Source organism: Macrosteles quadrilineatus, unplaced genomic scaffold (genome assembly GCF_028750875.1).
Source record: "Macrosteles quadrilineatus isolate MER2022 unplaced genomic scaffold, UCM_ALF_1.0 Scaffold_9__3_contigs__length_116548681, whole genome shotgun sequence".
Classification (NCBI taxonomy): Eukaryota; Metazoa; Arthropoda; class Insecta; order Hemiptera; family Cicadellidae; genus Macrosteles; species Macrosteles quadrilineatus.
In genome coordinates this window covers 51,473,874-51,492,329 of record NW_026542602.1, presented here as the reverse complement: position 1 = coordinate 51,492,329, position 18,456 = coordinate 51,473,874, and the positions used below count along the sequence as shown (strand labels likewise).

Below are 18,456 nucleotides of genomic sequence, written 5' to 3'. Positions count from 1 at the left end.
AATCCCTATAAATATCCACAATTCGTGACCTCCTAGTAGCTGGATTACAGGACGACGCCACCCATCCCAGTCATCAGGAAAGGTGTAATTTAGTTTTAATTTAGTTTATAATCAACTGGTAAATTTTTGGGGGTAAATAAAATATATTTCTATTAATAACTCTTGAAGCTGAATCAAATATCTGTGGAGTTACCTCTTCCAGCCTTTCTTCTTTTAAATATACTTCTTCTGTGTATTCATCACAATCATTGTCTTCTATTTTCACAGTGATAATTTCCTTCTCAACCTGGTTCTGACAAGGTGTTTTTATGTTGATAGCTTCTCTGCGATACTCCTCATTTTCAACAGGTGCAGATGGCCCAGGAATCTAAAATTAATATGTTTCTATTAGAAAGGTTTCATTTCAAAACTAAATATATGAAAAGGTCTATAAAAGGACATTTTTCCAAAACCAGTTTTAAATATACGAAAATCCCTCAAACAAAGTGATATTTCTTTTTAGTTAAAAATTTCAACTAAAGCTAAATTTTTATATTAAAACGTGACAGGGTTTTTTATTTTTCTGAATCAACCAGTTGAAGGAATTTTGAATGACTTGTGTTTAAAGAAATATTATTTTAAGGAAGGGAATGTCAAGGTTATAAATTTAGTTTACGTTTTTAGATTTTGGTAAATTAAACTTTAATTTTAAAAATTCTAGCAGTCGGTGCTAAGAATTTAAAGTTGTTTCAGTGCTGGTTTAACCAACAGCTGATTTCAAACTGAAACTATGATTGAAATATTATTTATGTTACAAGTTATTTGTTTGTATTATTGTAAGTGTTTGCCTACAATACTATTTCAATTTGAAATGTAGTTTTTATTTACTACCGTAAACTATCTACATCAATTACCAATTATCAAGTATTTAAGATGGGGACGCCACTATGTGCGTATTTTAACCCAAATATGAGTGAAGGATGAGTGTAGGATGAGTGGTGCGATCTTGTAGTCTTGTTAGTGACTAAGGCCGACATGTTCCTTAGACACAGCTGTTAATTATTAGCCCATACAGCTAATGGCAACTAAGGGACCACACCAGGGAGCATCGCATCCAGAGAGAATCCCTATAAATATCCACAATTCGTGACCTCCTAGTAGCTGGATTACAGGACGACGCCACCCGTCCCAGTCATCAGGAAAGGTGTAATTTAGTTTTAATTTAGTTTATAATCAACTGGTAAATTTTTGGGGGTAAATAAAATATATTTCTATTAATAACTCTTGAAGCTGAATCAAATATCGGTGGAGTTACCTCTTCCAGCCTTTCTTCTTTTAAATATACTTCTTCTGTGTATTCATCACAATCATTGTCTTCTATTTTCACAGTGATAATTTCCTTCTCAACAGCCTGGTTCTGACAAGGTGTTTTTATGTTGATAACTTCTCTGCGATACTCCTCATTTTCAACTGGTGTAGATGGCCCAGGAATCTACAATCAATATGTTTCTATTAGAAAGGTTTCATTTCAAAACTAAATATATGAAAAGGTCTATTCTTTACTTGCAGCATTTATTAGAATTTTATATTATCTTACATGGTGTCAGGTTGTGAAATAAACTTTTAAAACATGCCAAGACCTAACAAGAAATCTTCTAGAAAGTCAAAAAAGGAAGTGGACGAGTTTACAACTGAAGATTCTGGAGATGAGGCAGTTGGTCCACGACATAGAAGTAAGTTTCAAATAGGCTCTGATAAATCTATGAAAATGATTAGTACCCAATCAAAGCCAGCACCAATAGTGATAGGTCTACAGGCACCACTAAGTGCTCCTGAAATATTTGATTTTACCAACCCAGCTATGTGGCCTGTATAGATTAAGCGTTTTGACTGTTGTGGGTGTCTGTTCAGCTGAAATTATGTATGGCAATAAGCAAATATTAGAAGACATATATGTCTTGCCGTCCCAAAGTACACCTCTAATGAGTAGAAATGCATTGTTGAAACTGGAGTTACTTACGTTTAACGTTAATCTTGTAGATGGTGAATCACTCCAGAGTCAATATCCAAAAGTGTTTGAGGGCATGGGTAGAATGAATCATCCATACAAGATTTGGCTGCACGAAGATGCAAAACCTTATGCTGTTATGTCACCGAGGAGGGTGGCTTTCTCACTCCACAAACAGGTTAAATACGAATTGGACAGGATGCTTGCTGATGGTGTAATAGAACCAGTAACTGAACCTACTGACTGGTGTTCTCCCGTAGTAGTGGTTCCAAGGAGTGATGGTAGAATTAGACTCTGTGTTGATTACACAAAATTGAACCAACATGTGAAAAGAGAATTGTTGCAGCTTCCATCAGTGGATGAGTCTCTAGCTAAGTTGGAAGGAGGTAAGCTTTTCACTAAGTTGGATGCTGCCAATGGATTCTGGCAGGTTCCACTTCACAGTGATTCATTTAAACTCACCACGTTCATTACACCATTCGGGCGATATTTCTTCAAGAGACTTCCGTTTGGAATCTGTTCTGGACCGGAGGTTTTCCAATTCCGACCGAGTCAAATGCTTTCAGATATCCCAGGCGTAGTGAATCAAGCGGATCATATCTTGATAATGGGGAAGACAGAAGCAGAACATGACAGCAGAGTCAAACTCTCAGTCGGAGACTCTCAGAAAATGGTATCACGTTAAACAAAAACAAATGTAAGTTTGGAGTAGAAAGTGTGATTTTCTTCGGACACGTTGTCTCATCGCAGGGAGTCAGTATTGACCCAGAGAAGACTAAAGCTATTCTGGCCATGAAAAGCCCCCAGAGTATAACGGAGGTTCGACAGTTTTTGGGAATGATAAACCAATTAATGAAGTTCGTTCCTCATCTAGCTGAAAAAACAGCACCAATCAGAAGTCTCCTTAAAAAAGGAGTTGAATGGACTTGGGATGAGCCTCAAGAACAAGCTTTTAAGGAATTGAAGAAGGTTGTAGCTAATGATACTGTATTGGCCAACTACAACAAAGAAGCGAAAACCCGTGTAATGGCAGATTCGTCATCTTATGGTTTAGGGGCAGTGATCGAGCAGTTTGATGGAAAGGATTGGCGTTCATTAGCATTTGCATCGAGGACATTAACAGAAACAGAGTCAAGATATGCTACCATTGAAAAAGAAGCTCTCGGCTTAACTTGGGCTTGCGAAAGATTTTCTAGCTTTATTCTTGGTAAAAGGTTCCAGCTTTACACAAATCATAAGCCTCTGACTGAGATAATGGGTTCAAAGCCGATCTCTGATCTTTCTTCTCGGCTGCAACGTTTTCGTATGAGATTGCAAAATTTTGACTACGAAGTTGTTCACATCCCGGGGAAAGAAAATGTAACTGCAGATTTACTATCAAGAAGCCCTGAAATTTCACCAATGGATCGGGAGAATGAGGTTATCGAGAATCTGGAGGAAGAAATGTTTGTAAGAAGCATAATTGATGCATTGCCTTGTTCTGATAAACGGCTGTTGGGAATTAAGAATGCCCAATATGAAGACCCGGAAGGACAGGAGCTCTTAAAATGCATCCAAGAGAATACATGGCGGAAAAATTCAGTATTCTGGAAGTATCGCAATGAACTCGCTTTGGAAGATGGATTAATTGTTAAGGGAAGGAGGATGTTCATTCCAAAGGCCTTGAGAAAAGAAATCTTATCTAGATTACATGAGGGACATTTGGGTATAGTGAAATGTCGGCGGCGTGCTCAAGAATCTGTTTGGTGGCCAGGCTGTTCAACAGAAATTAGTACTACAGTGGAAAATTGTCCAACATGTATAGAACACAGACTGCAGCGAAAGGAGCCTCTGATGTCTACACAGCTTCCTCAAGAGCCTTGGACCCATTTATGTGCAGATATTTTGAAATGTAACCAAAACTGGTATTTGGTAATACAAGATTATTTCTTACGATTTTTAGAGCTCATCGAACTCAATACTTTGACTTCAGCGGCAGTTATTGGAAGGATGAAAAACATTTTTGCACGACACGGGATCCCTCTAGAAATTCGTACAGATGGAGGTACTCAGTTTACTTCTGACGAGTTCAAAGGTTTCGCAAAAGAGTACGGATTTAGAGCTGTAACTAGTAGTCCACACTTTCCTCAATCGAATGGAGAAGCTGAAAACGCTGTATCTATAGCCAAGAGGATTCTACTAAAGTGTCCGGATCCCAATCTTGGTCTATTAGCTTACAGGACCACCAAATTGGAATCGGGGTTATCACCTGCAGAGCTGCTGTATGGTAGAAAACTAAGAACAACTTTACCTTCGCTCAACGACTTTCAAGTGGTTGGAAAAGATCAAATAGAATCCTTTCGAAACTGTGACAAGAAAATAAGAGACAGAGTCAAGAAAAACTTTGACAACAGAAGAGGCGTCAAAGAACTTCCACCTTTAGCAGTAGGAGAGAGGGTCTGGTTAAAGATATAAGTGCGAAAGGAACCATAAGAACAACAACCAATCTACCTCGATCCTACATAGTATCATTGAGTAATTGGAATGATGTAAGACGAAACAGATGGCATCTCATTCCCCTACCAAGAAAAGAGAATGATGATTCTGACGATGTCTACCATGGAAGGAGGGTGCAGCCAAACCACAATGATGGAATAAGAAGATCGAGCAGAACTATCAGACCACCAATAAGATATGAGTAAATATAATGAGGAAGGGGAGATGTAGTGTCATTCATATGCCTTTGCATTCAACATATGTTTTATAATTTAGTTTGTTGTTGTGGTGATGATGACTCTTGTTGAATAATAAACACATTCTTTACTTGCAGCATTTATTAGAATTTTATATTATCTTACAACTTGTGTGTTATTTTAAGGAAGGGAATGTCAAGGTTATAAATTTAGTTTAGGTTTTTAGATTTTGGTAAATTAAACTTTAATTTTAAAAACTCTAGCAGTCGGTGCTAAGAATTTAAAGTTGTTTCAGTGCTGGTTTAACTAACAGCTGATTTCAAACTGAAACTATGATTGAAATATTATTCATGTTACAAGTTATTTGTTTACAAAAATATGTATTGTAAGTGTTTGCCTACAATACTATTTCAATTTGAAATGTAGTTTTTATTTACTACCGTAAACTATCTACATCATCAGGAAATGTGTAATTTAGTTTTAATTTAGTTTATAATCAACTGGTAAATTTTTGGGGGTAAATAAAATATGTTTTTATTAATAACTCTTGAAGCTGAATCAAATATCTGTGGAGTTACCTCATCCAGCCTTTCTTCTTTTATATATACTTCTTCCATGTATTCATCACAATCATTCTCTTCTATTTTCACGGTGACGATTTCCTCCTTCTCAACAGCCTGATTCTGACAAGGTGTTTTTATGTTGATAGCTTCTCTGCGATACTCCTCATTTTCAACAGGTGTAAATGGCCCAGGAATCTACAGTTAATAAATTTATTATAAAGGTTTGACATCCTAACTAAACAAATTAAAATTATTACAGAAGGTAACTTAAAAAAACAGTGTACAAAATTCCTTATCACAACACAATATTTCACAAATTAAAAAAAACTTATTTTATTCAGTTTGTGTTAACTATGAGAAGAAATATTGTGTTATTTCAAGAAATTTATATACATTTAAAACTGTAATGTTAAAACAATTAAGCTAAATAAAATTGAACAGTGAAAATATTAAAATAAAGAGTGTAATTGAGATCAAAGATGTTATAATTAATATAGGCCTATATTTTGTAATTGTTTTATTACTCAAATTCCACATCCTCCCTCTATACATAGCTCCACACACATACATTTCCATCTGTTGTTAGCCTAGATGGAAAAACTATTGGATCTGATGTTGATTGGAGTGTCCAATCGAAATTGATCACCACTTACTATCTTTATATGTATTCACCGTCTAATTATTGTAAACGGTATAAGTGTAAATATATTATAACAAGTGTTATTTGACACATTTTTTGCACTTTCAGGTAATATAATAACACGTACGATAATCAAGAAGTTATTTACTCTTTTTAACAAAACAGTACAATCCCCATTGCTGTCAATAATATGGTTCATAAGGGGGGGAAACCGAAAACTGACAACCGGTTCGCAAAATAACCAAACCAATAAAATCAGCAAACAACCCATCACTATTATGATTGTAAATTCTTTACGATGTTATAAGATATAAAAATAAGTCTTACGGTTCCCAGTTTCTCTTATCTATAAATCTTCAATTAAAATTTACTTACTTGGTTTTCCTCGTCATCTTTATTTACAGGATCGTCCAATGTACAAATTGCAGAATCAAACTGTAAACAACATTTACATTTAATAGCAATATATAGTTATTTGTGCAACTAGTGAGCAAATTGAGCAATTGACTCACTCGAGAGAAATACATTGGCGAGTGAGGAATGGTTTCTTGAGTGAGGCAATTGCACTTTGCACTCAAGTTGCACATTATATTTTTCCTACCGTTACCATAAAACAAATAAATTGGTAAAGAAATGTAACATATTTTTGCACAGAAGTGAACTTTTAATATGAAATTTAATGATACAACAGTAGCCTTGAATCAAGCTCTTCAAGATCTGTCAAAATGGTTTAAAGTAAACGGTTTAAAAATGAACCACATTAAAACACAAATAGTAAAATTTCAAACTGCACAGTGTAGGGACGATCTTGAAGGCTTTGTTAATTTTGATAATGAAAAAATAAATTTTAGCAACACAGCTAAATTTTTAGGAATTGATGTAGATAGTTTATTGAATTGGAAGAATCACATTCATAACACCTCTAAAAAGTTAAATTCAGTATGTTTTCAAATGTTGGTCTTAAGAAATGTTGTTGATTTAAACACTAGACTAATGATTTATCACGCTTTATTTTCGTCAATTTTACAGTATGGAATAGAGCTTTGGGGCGTCACATCTGATTCGTATCAACTTTTTAAACTTCAAAAAAGAATACTTAGAATTATGACTTTTAAACCCGTAAAACATTCTTGCAAGCAACTTTTTAAAGAACTAAAGATTCTAACCGTCCCTAATTTGTATATTCTTAAATGTTTATTGTATGTGAAATCAAATTTTGAAAAACTCCACAGTGAAAATAATCGGCACAATTATAACACTAGATTTCATACAGATTTTCAATATCCTATACACAGATTAAATCTTGTGGAAAGGACACCTTCTTATATGGGTAAAAGATTTTTTAACAATTTGCCTGGGTACTACAAATCTATAATAGGATTAGTATCTTTTAAAGAAAAAATTTTTGAATTTTTATTGGAAAAGAATTATTATAGTATTGGTCAATTTCTTGAAGATAAATCAATGTGAATTGTTTGTTTTGTTACCTACTATGTATTTATTTTTACCAATATAAGCTAGTTTATTTTAGTATAGTTTGACAATGTCACCTGTTTTGTCTGGCTGTGCCAGAGCATAAAAAAAAAAACGTTTTGTGACAATAAAGATGACTTTGACTTTGACTTCAACAGCTGACCAGCTGATTTACAGCCAGTGCTGCCAACGTATTTTGCGCGTATACGACCTTGTCTGCATGTTACACGCTCACTATTTCGTGCCTTCGTGTTGCAAATCTGGAGTGAGACAAAGTAATTAGAGTGAGACAATGTTAACATTGTCTCACTGATGAGCGAATTGGCCACTTTGCTTTCTCAAATCAGTGAGAGAACTGTACATTGTTAGGTTTACTGTAGGAAAAAAATAATATTGTGGAAATAAACATGTAAATCGTTAAAAAAAAACTTGCATATAAACTATTACCTAACTAACAGGCTTACTCACGCTACTCTGAATTTATGGACCATCCATATATGGATTTACTCCGGATAACAGCTGTTTGATGCTTGCTTAATCAAAAGCCATTCAATTGCCAATTCAATTTCAAAGAGATCAAGACGAAGCACCTGTACATGTGATTTTCACAAATTTGTATGTTATGTGCAAATAAATTATCATTATCATTATCATCAATTGCCTACTATAGTTCGGCCGCTTAGAAAGCGACCTCCTCCAGCATTGGTTTAGCATTAGCATGCAGGTCGTTTTCTAAGGGGCCAAACTATATACTATACCATGATGAATTTTTCTGGACACCAGCTGATTATTATTATTTGTAGTTATTGAAAACCTCATATATTTTGTAATCATGAAAAATCATTACATAACAAATGTAAGCGCCTACACTAAACTGAGTTCTAAAGATGAAATCACAAAAAAAGTTTGATACTAGGTGCTATGATATTCTAATGGCAGTAAGGGGTTAAAAGTTATAAGTGGTGGTCCGTTAAGTCTATAACATAAACATGTGGCAGATTTTGACAGCTTTGTTTTATTGTTATGTTAGGTTATTTAGTGTAGTATGGCAAACATATCTGTATACGTTATCTGTCCTAAATGTGTTTACCATACTTATATGGTAATTCTACAAACCGTGCCCCTCCAGTAAAACATTTTAGTTTTTACGAGACTAGGAGACTAGTAATGAACTAGTATAGTACCTCAAGTATTGTATTGAAGTTTTTACATTTGTACAACATTCAAACAAGTTTACTTTTACTACATTCATGGACAAATGTACTACTAATAAAATTTTAATATTGATTTTTGGTGGGAAAATAAACACAGTTGTGAGTCTGTATGCAGTATCAAATTGTGACAGTGTATTCTCTTGAGATTAAAAGCTCCTTTATTATGTAACTGTCTGTCATGAGGTTGGGACATTACAAAATCTAGTCTATCTTTTAACAGGCAAAAAGTGACATTAAAATGATCTGGTGGTGGGAATGACAAATGATCACAACATGTCAGCAGACAAAGACAAATTTGGACTACACTAATCTAAATCTAAATATATAAAAGGCAAAGCCCTCACTGACTGACTGACTGACTCACTCACTCACTCACTCACTCATCACTAATTCTCCCACTTCCCATGTACTTAGGAGGCTGAATTTCGGTACAATCAATCAATCAATCAATCAATCTTTATTTGCCATAAGGATACATTTACATATCATTGACAAAGTCTATTTGCAGTTTTTAAACCAAGTCTTAAAATAAACATACTATTGAATATTACAATTAACATTCAACTCCATTCACATTCTTAACTGAAATTAAAACCAAACTAAAGGACAATTTCTCCCAGTTTAAAATAATCATCCAGACTATAAAAAGGGTTCTGAAGTAGATAATTATAAAACATAGCCTTAAATTTGTTAATTGAATGAAAATTTAGATTATTTTTTACTGAATTATATACTTTAATTGATAAAATTATGTGGCAATTACTAGTTTTACTAAGACGATGGGATTCTAATAGCGCAGTATTTTTAAAACGAGTGTTGTGACTGTGATTATTAAATTGAAGATATTCAGGGTTTTTTAATATATAAACAATCAGATCATAAATGAACAAATTAACTGCAGTTTGAATTTGCAGATCTATAAAAAGAGGTTTGCAATGATCAGGGTGCGTCCCTGTCATAGCTCTTAAAGCCCTTTTTTGGAGAATCAAAATTTCTTTTATTCACCGATTCTTTGGGCATTAAATAGGAAAACTAAGTAGTTTTTATCCTGATCGGTCTTTCGGGCTCCGCCCCAGTGGCTCTGGAGTTTCCCATGTTAACCTTATGATTTTTCATATCTAAAAGGAATTTCTTAACAGCTGTTTCAATTAAACAAGTTGGTTTTGTTCTATGATGTTCAATAGCATTAAAGTTAAAAGGATTACCAAAAGGGTGCAGCACTAATATTTTTTTTAATTTATGACTACAGCCAATTTGCAACCAAAGGGTGAGTGAGCGTAGCGAACGAGCTTCAACCTGGAAGCGAGTTAGCATAGCGAAGGAGCTAACCTGAAGGCAAGTGAGCGGAGCGAACGAGCTCCAACCTAAAGGTGAGTGAGCGTAGCGAACGAACTTCAACCAGGACTTGATTGAGCCATGCGAATGAGCTCACTTGTGAAGTTAAACGGGGCAAAGCCCGCAGGTACAGCTAGTTACATATAATATGATGCTGACTTACATGGTTGGGGACAGGAATTAGTGATTCTGTTGAAAAGTTTAATTTAAAGGTCTTCACATGTATCAAGCAGGATGCAAAATTCACCTGAAAATGTCCAACAAATACAATCAGATGCAAATATTTAAAAATAACATTAAGTACAAGCATTGACTATTGGATACTGAAGTATTATATAGTATTATTAATTTTATTATTAATATAGAAGAAGGCCTATTGTATTAATACTTAAAGGTAGAATATATAAGTATCTAGATAGAATGGCAACTGGATTTCGAGACAGGATCAGGGTGAATTTTTTATCAACTTCCCAAAACCTTATCAACTTTGTTGGGTGTGTTAAGAAAATTACAAATATTTGTCATATTAAATTTGGTTTCTAAGTTTATTACAGATTTTATATTTAACAGGTTACAATGTTCAAGCAATTTAGTTTGTGGTACTCTTGAAATTAAAGCAACCAACTGGCAAATCACGGCAGAATCAAGATGTTACTACGATCACATAGATTTTGAGATCATTTTACCACAAACCACTCAGAATGAAATGATCAGAACATTATGATCATTCCTAACACATTTCCCTTAACAGTTAAAACAATGTTTTGGTGGGTTGATTTTCTTCTAAAAATACTGGCCCAATATAAGAATGAAACTAAATTATGGTTTGTTTATATAAAATAATTCCATTCAACTTAACATAGGCTATAGTATTTTTTTACCAAAGTGACACTTAAATCAGAGTGTCACATACAAATTAAACTATTATACACTTGTTTCACGGTTCGTTATTCATAACTTATTTTCTATAATCTTACCTCATCTTCAGTCATATCTTTGTTCTTACTCTGCGAAAGCTGAAAAATACATAGCTAAATAATAAAAAAATCTAAACAAAGTCTAAAACAAACACTACCAAGATATCACTTGATACTTCATACATTCAATGAAACCACTATCTTTATGAAAGCAAATTATAAAATTTGCTTGTTTATGGATATATTTTGATCAAATTTGGCAATTTTGTTTATTTCATACTAAGCTATCAACATTTCAATAAAAAACACACCTCAATACCTTCCCTGTAGCAGCAAACCTAGGTACTCATTAAAATTATTGTTATTTAAACAGGAAATAAATCTGGAAACTTTCTGGGAATATTTTAGTAGAAATCTAGCCAGGTAAATGGAAATTCGCTTAGTCTGCAGGTTTGTTGCGGCGAGGGTATTTAGTCTTAAAATTTTAAAAATAACTTTCTCAGTCCAACATTTTTAGTAGTTATTGTATTAGAATCTGCTTTGTTGGTACAGTCTGCACAAACTTATCTGTCACTTCATTGTGGGTCACTTAGGCCTATATAATTCAGCAGGAGGAAAGGTCGAACATTAAAGCTGTAACGTTGGTGAAGGACTTGATGTGGTATTATGACCACCAACAATTTGCATTGTATTGTTTTCACAAAATACAAACATACTAAATAAACCTACCATGGCACATTCTTCCAGACAATTCTTAAGATTTATCAAGTTGACTCTTTCAGCACCAGCTGGATTTCTGAAATGTTCATGTTTATTAAACAATTGGCAAGGAACTATAAAAAAACATTGTTATTTTTACTATTTTTTGTAGTTAAGATTAGGGATAGGTCGGTTGTTAAATTCGGTTGTTGTGTTTTACCGGCTTTTAGCAATAAAACCGAAACTGAGAATTGACTTTAAAAGTCAGTTTCGGTTTATCGGTTACTGTGCAATTTGCCGTGCTCATCACCATAGTTTGTTGGAAAATAAAAAATAAAATAAAAAGTTTATCTAATTACTAATTTTTGTTTATGGGTAATGATGCAATAAAAACCCCCATTCTTACCTAATCTTGCTTCAAAATATAATAGTTCTCGTATGAAGTACAAGTTAAATTTTAAACATGTGAACTAACTTTGCATGAGTAGGGAGCAAATTTGTATTTAAATAATTCACTAAAGAAGATAACCGATAAACCAAAAACTGACGACTTGCAAAAGAACCGAGCCGGAATCAAACCGACCGGATAAAATCAGCAACCGACCCATCACAAGTAAATATGGCTTTAGGCCGGGTTTCTAAGAATACATTTAACAGCAGGCTAACCATAATAGCAAAAATTTATGAAAATGCACAAATAAGCATATGAATACATATGTACCATCAGAATACAACACACTAATTTTTAATGAAAATATGCATGGTAAAAACTAAAAAAAAATATTTTCCATTGACACAAAAATGTTTAATATGTAGGCTACCTGTATAAAAATTTGAAGTTAATAATAAAAAAAAAAAAATCAACGGAAACTCAACCTTGATCCATACTATTTACCTGACGATCTCGAGTGAGATGGCGGATGATATGGACATGCCTGAGCGTGTTCGTATTCTGACGGCATCCACAAACAACAAGGCCTCTCTCAGCATGTAATCAGGACGGTGGTTGTGTCCCATCCTGAGACCAGAGACGATGATAGGAGCCTCCTTCTGCGTGTTCATACTAGCCTTCACTGGACACATTACCTCGGCACACGCAAGATACCTGCGAATAATGGGATAACAGAATCTATTTTAAATATGTATCTTGAACGCTTATTATGTAATCAGATTTTTTCCGGGATGGACTTATGCTGAAATTTTATTAAGTTTTTGGACGAAATAAGTTTGAAAACTTCAGAAGATATTTATTTCAGGATTTTATTGGGACAGGATTTGTTCAGAGACATCACCTTATTCCATCCACCACTACCACGTCCAATACACACGTCCCCCAACAAGCTTGCGAGTTCCCAAGTAAGTAACAAGAGATGATTCTCAACAATACCTGAGGAGAAAAAGAAGATTCTTTGCAAGCCAGTCAACACACCAACACGAGAAACATATAATAAAAACAAACTAATTGGCACCTACAAAGAAAAACTACTTCAGTTTCCTTGCAAATAGCACAAATCAAGTTGAAGAAAGAAGCGCCAGAACATTTCCAAAGTCAACCACAACCAACAAATAAAAAAAACTAAAACCACCAAAATCCCAAAAGGAGTTTGCTCTACTTTCAAGGTCACTAGATCGCCTCCAACCACAGCAACTAAACTAGATCCCTCCACATCAGTTCAAGCTTTTTTAACCAAAATATAGAGCAGGTCAGAACAAAACTTCTTCAATTAATTAATGGTAATATCTCTGGAGTAGGACAAAGTTCAATAAGCAATGACAAAGAGGCCATCCCCATTGTCGCTGCTGATTTGTCGACTAAACAGCCTGCTGCACCTCTGCTTTCTACTGATACAAAGGCGAACTGCCGAATGTCAGTGGAGGGTCAATTTCAACATCGTAGATTTTTTTTTGTAAAAACAAACACAAACCGAAAACAAAATCACCCCCATCATAATCTCCCATCAATATGTTCAAGGATTAACAAAAAAGGTAGAAAGAATAAACCATTTAGTGCAGCTATCAGCCTACAGCAGTAGTACTTACGGAGCACGGACTTGGATCAGATACTTTATAACTTACTAAAATCAGTGGCTATAATCTAGTAACATTTTTGCAGGAAAGACCACAGAAAGGGTGGTGTGGCAATCTATGTTAAGGAGACAGCAAAAATTGAGGCAGAAGAAATTGAGAAAATCTAGCAAAAGCATGGAATTAATTTGTGAAGTAGCATAAATAAAAATTACAATAAAAAACAAAACTTTCTACATTCTTACTATTTATCAGCCACCAGAAGGACATTCAAACTAGCAGTTGATGTGTTATCCCACATACCTCATTTCACACTGATTGTTACCCTTAATTTTAATAGGTGACGTCAACATAGACAGGTTAACACTAACAGTCAATACTTATTTTGAGGGCAAAATATGGAATGCTTACTTTTGGAGCTAGACGACTCCCTCTTCCACCTACAAGAATAACCAGCCCCTCCAGTACTATTGACTGCATTTTGTACCATCATACCTGAAGACACTGTGATTGCTGCTGTGGCCCTGACAGGAATATCAGATCATACTGGCCAAACATGTATTGTGCAAACAGTGGTCCCGCTGACACGAGAAAGTAAAAAAAAATATATAAGAAAAACCTGGACAGTCTGTCTGAGAGATGAGTTTGCTTAAGTTTACTTGGAAACTGTGAAAAAACACAAAGGAAAACATACAAATCATTTTTCCTACAGTCACCCGACAAAGTTGGCTTCCTTGTACTGTTTATAGTACAGAAAGCTGCTAATTGCTGCATATTTATACTTTGCCGTACGGTTTATACTTTGTCGTACGGTTTATACTTTGCCGCACATCAGGATTCCAACGAAACAACACAAAACAGTGTGGTTCAATTATGCACGTAATACGCTTGGAAATAGGTTGGCAACACTTAAAGACAATAATACTACGAGCAGCTGATTGACTATTATAACTACGATTTAACCTGTCATTTCGTGTTTTTCGGTATTTCTGAACTTTCTGGACTTTTCTTTTAAACGTTTTTAAAACATTTCTACGATCTTAATAAACAAGAAAATACCTTAAAAGCATTTTTTTTAGGCGCGGAAACCACTTCAAATTACAAAAACATACGGTACTAGATTCTCAAAACGCGAAGCACATTTCTTGCGAAGGAAAAATAGCGGAGTGATACGGACCGCGGGTACTACTTTCTCTAGGGCACCATTTGTGTTGCCAGCTGAACCTAAAAACGTGTTGTATAGTGTTTGAAAGACTAATTATTTTTATGCTTTATAGTGACTGTAGGAAAAATATAATGTGTAAAACGAGTGAAAAAGGCCTTTGCTGCACTCGAGATCATTCCACACTCGCCTGCGGCTCGTGTGCACCAAAGTGCCACTTTCACCACTAGTTACACAAATAACTATTTGACAGCTGTTCGGAAACTACTGAATTATGTTTACCCTAGAATAAAGTAAGAATGAAGCAAAAAGGTAAACTTAAAGTTCAGTATGATTATGAGGCACACCTCTTAAAACAAGAATTTCTAGCTGCACTGTGCGGATTTGAACAGGAAATAAAAATTTCAGGAAATTAATGGTGACTCAAAAAAATATGACACTAAGCTTAGAGATCTTACAAGAAATATTACCAATGAATAACCCTCAAAATAATAAGGGCAGAAAATAAATCCAAAGCACTATGGCACATAATCGAAGATCAAAACTGAAAAAAGAGCCAAACCTACAATTAGACGTACAGTACACTCCCTCTTATCCGGACACCTATTAACCGGACATTGGTTTAACCAGACTACACTCAGGGAAATGACATCTCTTTAACCGGACAATTTTATCAGCACATTGGTTTAAATGGACTAGATTGGCAGGAAGTGGGCATTACTGAAACGACTGTTCTCGTGGGAAAGATTTGAGACCAGTGATCACGTGTCTAAATACAATGCTCTCCTAAATTTAAGTTGAATATCACAGTCCGTTTTAACAAGTTTTTGGGGAGGTCGGTTTAACTGGAAAACCTGTTATCCGGACTGGCCTCGGTCCCGAGGAGTCCGGATAAGAGGGAGCTACTGTAGAAAGGGAAATGGTAAATAATCCTCGCAGATAGCTGCAGAGAAGCCTTCAAATCACTAAAGCTCCCAACGGTCAATGTCAAAGCACTTTACATCAGTGCAGTTGATCTATACACTGACCACCTGGACCTTCCCAGGAATGGAGATTTTCCCCCATACCAGCCCAGAGAGCAACAGATTTCAGCCTTCCTGCTCATCATACAACTCAGTTCAGTACGAAACCATCCTACATTGACTCCAAGATCATCAATGCTCCAAGACCTCAACACCATGAGAGGAAACACTAATACCAGAATATTTGTAAAGCAAGAAATTTAAACAGACATGGGGCTATTGTATTACTCAAAGAAATAATAATAAAGAAATATGTCTATAGTCTACTGTCTATAAGTGACAATGATCAAGGTTTGTGTCGTTCCCATCTAGAAAATCAGTGTAAAGATGAATATCCTGCCCCATTTCATCGCAATAAAAGTACAATTAGAGGGTTATTTAATAAAATAGTAGTGAAAATGCAATTTCACGGTAGGTTCTGTAATGTATTTTATAAAAATTGGAATTCAAAATCTTTTTAGCAAATTTCCCTATAGGGAAGTAGCTATTACCGTAGGTCTCATGGTAAGACCTAGGCCCGGGACCGATTTACTTTTTCATTTTGATGTCCCCAGAGGCCAAAAACACCATTCGTTCAAATTTTTATATATCTATATATATATAGGCTATGTGTCCCACGATAACTTGAGTAATTTTTGTCCGATTTTCATAAAATTTGGTTTGAAGGTGTAAGGCGGGATAAACTTGAATGAGTTCGCGTACCAGCATGATCGGACTATGGGAACGGGGGTTTATGGGGGGTTTTATGGGGTAAAAATAGGTTTTTCCCATTTTTGACCCTAAAAAAACAAAAATTTCACAATTTCTTTTTAAACCATTTTGTTTTGTAGAGCTTAAAAAAACAAATAATTTAGTATAGTGAAGCGTTATTATGCGCCTAATTGTTACGGAGAAAATTTTAAAAAATTGTAATTTTAAAATTCCCATGTTATTCTTATGGAGAATAAGTCAACTGTTGTAGTTTGCTTGTTTAAATGTTTATGAACATATTTTGATCAAATTAAAAAAAATACCCCCGCCGCAGCAAACCTGCAGACTAAGCGAATTTCCATTTGCCTGATTGGATTTACACTAAAATGTCTCCTTAAAAATATCACATTTATTCCCTATTTAAATAGAATCAGTTTAACACATACTTAGGTTTGCTGCAACAGGGAGGGTAAAAGTGTTTTTTATGTAAAATGTTAATAGTTAGTAAGAAATAAAAACATTTTCTAAATTTGGGCAAAAAATGTTAATAAACAAGCAAACTACAACAGTTTACTTATTCTCCATAAGAATAACATGGGAATTTTAAATTTACAATTTTTTGAAATTTTCTCCGTAACCATTAGGTGCATTATAACGCTTTATATACTAAATTATTTGTTTTTTTAAGCTCTACAAAATAGTTTGGAAAGAAATTGCAAAATTTTATGTTTTTTGAGTCAAAAGTAGGAAAAACCCATTTTTACCCCATAAAACCCCCCAAAAACCCCCGTTCCCATGGTCCGATCATGCTGGTTCGCGAACTCGTTAGAATAAAACGTAGGTTTACACGTTTGTACCAAATTTCATCAAAATCGGATCGTTTTTGCTCGAGTTATCGCGCTAACGGACACATATATAAATATATATATATATATATAAATATATATATATATATGAATTTGAACGGATGGTGTTTTTGACCTCTAGGGACCTCAAAACGAAAAAAAAAATCGGTCCCGGGTCCAGGTCTTACCATGAGTACTACGGTAATAGCTTATTCCCTATATGGGAAATTCGCTAAAATACATTAATTTCTTACTAAACCACAGTATCTTTTAACATTTTACAATAAAAAAACTTTTTTACTCTCCCTGTTGCAGCAAACCTAAGTACTCATTAAACTAATTCTGTTTAAATAGGGAATAAGTGTGATATTTTTAAGGAGACATTTTAGTTTAAATCCAATCAGGGAAATGGAAATTCGCTAAGTCTGCAGGTTTGCTGCGGCGGGGGTATTTATTATTCAGATTTGGACTTTAAATTCTTACCGTATGTTGCCAAACTCCATGGTTTGATGGTAGTAATATCCTTTGCCATCATGATAACAGCAATACTGCACACCCAGGCTGGGTAGACGTTCTGAAGGCAAACTATCTGCTAGCCACTGGTCTTCCCACTGTAATGGACACAAATATTAGCTTACTACGAGAGATTGCAAAGTAAAATCATAATGTTAATATTATCTTTAAATTTGACTAAATACAGGGGATATTCAGTAAATAAGGAATGTTTCAGTCTTGGGGTGTAAGGCGAACACCTATTACGCACTTTCACAGACATGTAGCCTACGCCTTCTTCTCCAATGACTGAGATTGGAAACGTCCTTGGGCCCATTGTTACAATATTCAAGATGAAAATGTGTGTTGCAATTGAAAACCCGGCTAGTTGTTAGGTGCATTTAATACAGTTTATGTTAACTAAAAAAAATTAGTTAAATGGAACGTGTTAAGTTTACGGAAACAACATAATGAATAAAGGTTCTGTCTGGAAAATGTGCATACAGTTAAAACAAACAGCATCAGCAATCTGATACATACTTTCTCCTGTTAGCTTGTCCATAGCCTTCATCTTGGGTAAGTAGGCCTAACTATGATATTTCTTATGGAAAATCACAAAAGTTGTAATAACTTTTGAACCGTAATTTTTACAGGGATGGGAGTTAAACCATTTTGTTAAGAATTCAAAGGGCCACAACATATTAAATATTTATCAAAAAT

The 18,456-nt window shown here is 34.7% G+C and overlaps 1 protein-coding gene across 5 annotated transcripts in view; it reads right to left on the bottom strand.

Moving 5' to 3' along the window:
* Positions 1 to 18,456, bottom strand: part of LOC129001948 (uncharacterized) — a 57,369-nt gene that overhangs the window by 31,841 nt on the left and 7,072 nt on the right. For all 5 annotated transcript variants that reach the window (XM_054429392.1, XM_054429394.1, XM_054429395.1 and 2 more), the window contains exons 4-12: positions 17,728 to 17,855; positions 12,396 to 12,605; positions 11,531 to 11,597; positions 10,862 to 10,900; positions 10,048 to 10,131; positions 6,238 to 6,297; positions 5,238 to 5,417; positions 1,295 to 1,471; positions 194 to 367 (exon numbers count right to left, since the gene is read on the bottom strand). In XM_054429392.1, the coding sequence (XP_054285367.1) occupies positions 194 to 367; positions 1,295 to 1,471; positions 5,238 to 5,417; positions 6,238 to 6,297; positions 10,048 to 10,131; positions 10,862 to 10,900; positions 11,531 to 11,597; positions 12,396 to 12,605; positions 17,728 to 17,855 (1,119 nt within the window). The remainder of the gene's footprint in view (positions 1 to 193; positions 368 to 1,294; positions 1,472 to 5,237; positions 5,418 to 6,237; positions 6,298 to 10,047; positions 10,132 to 10,861; positions 10,901 to 11,530; positions 11,598 to 12,395; positions 12,606 to 17,727; positions 17,856 to 18,456) is intronic.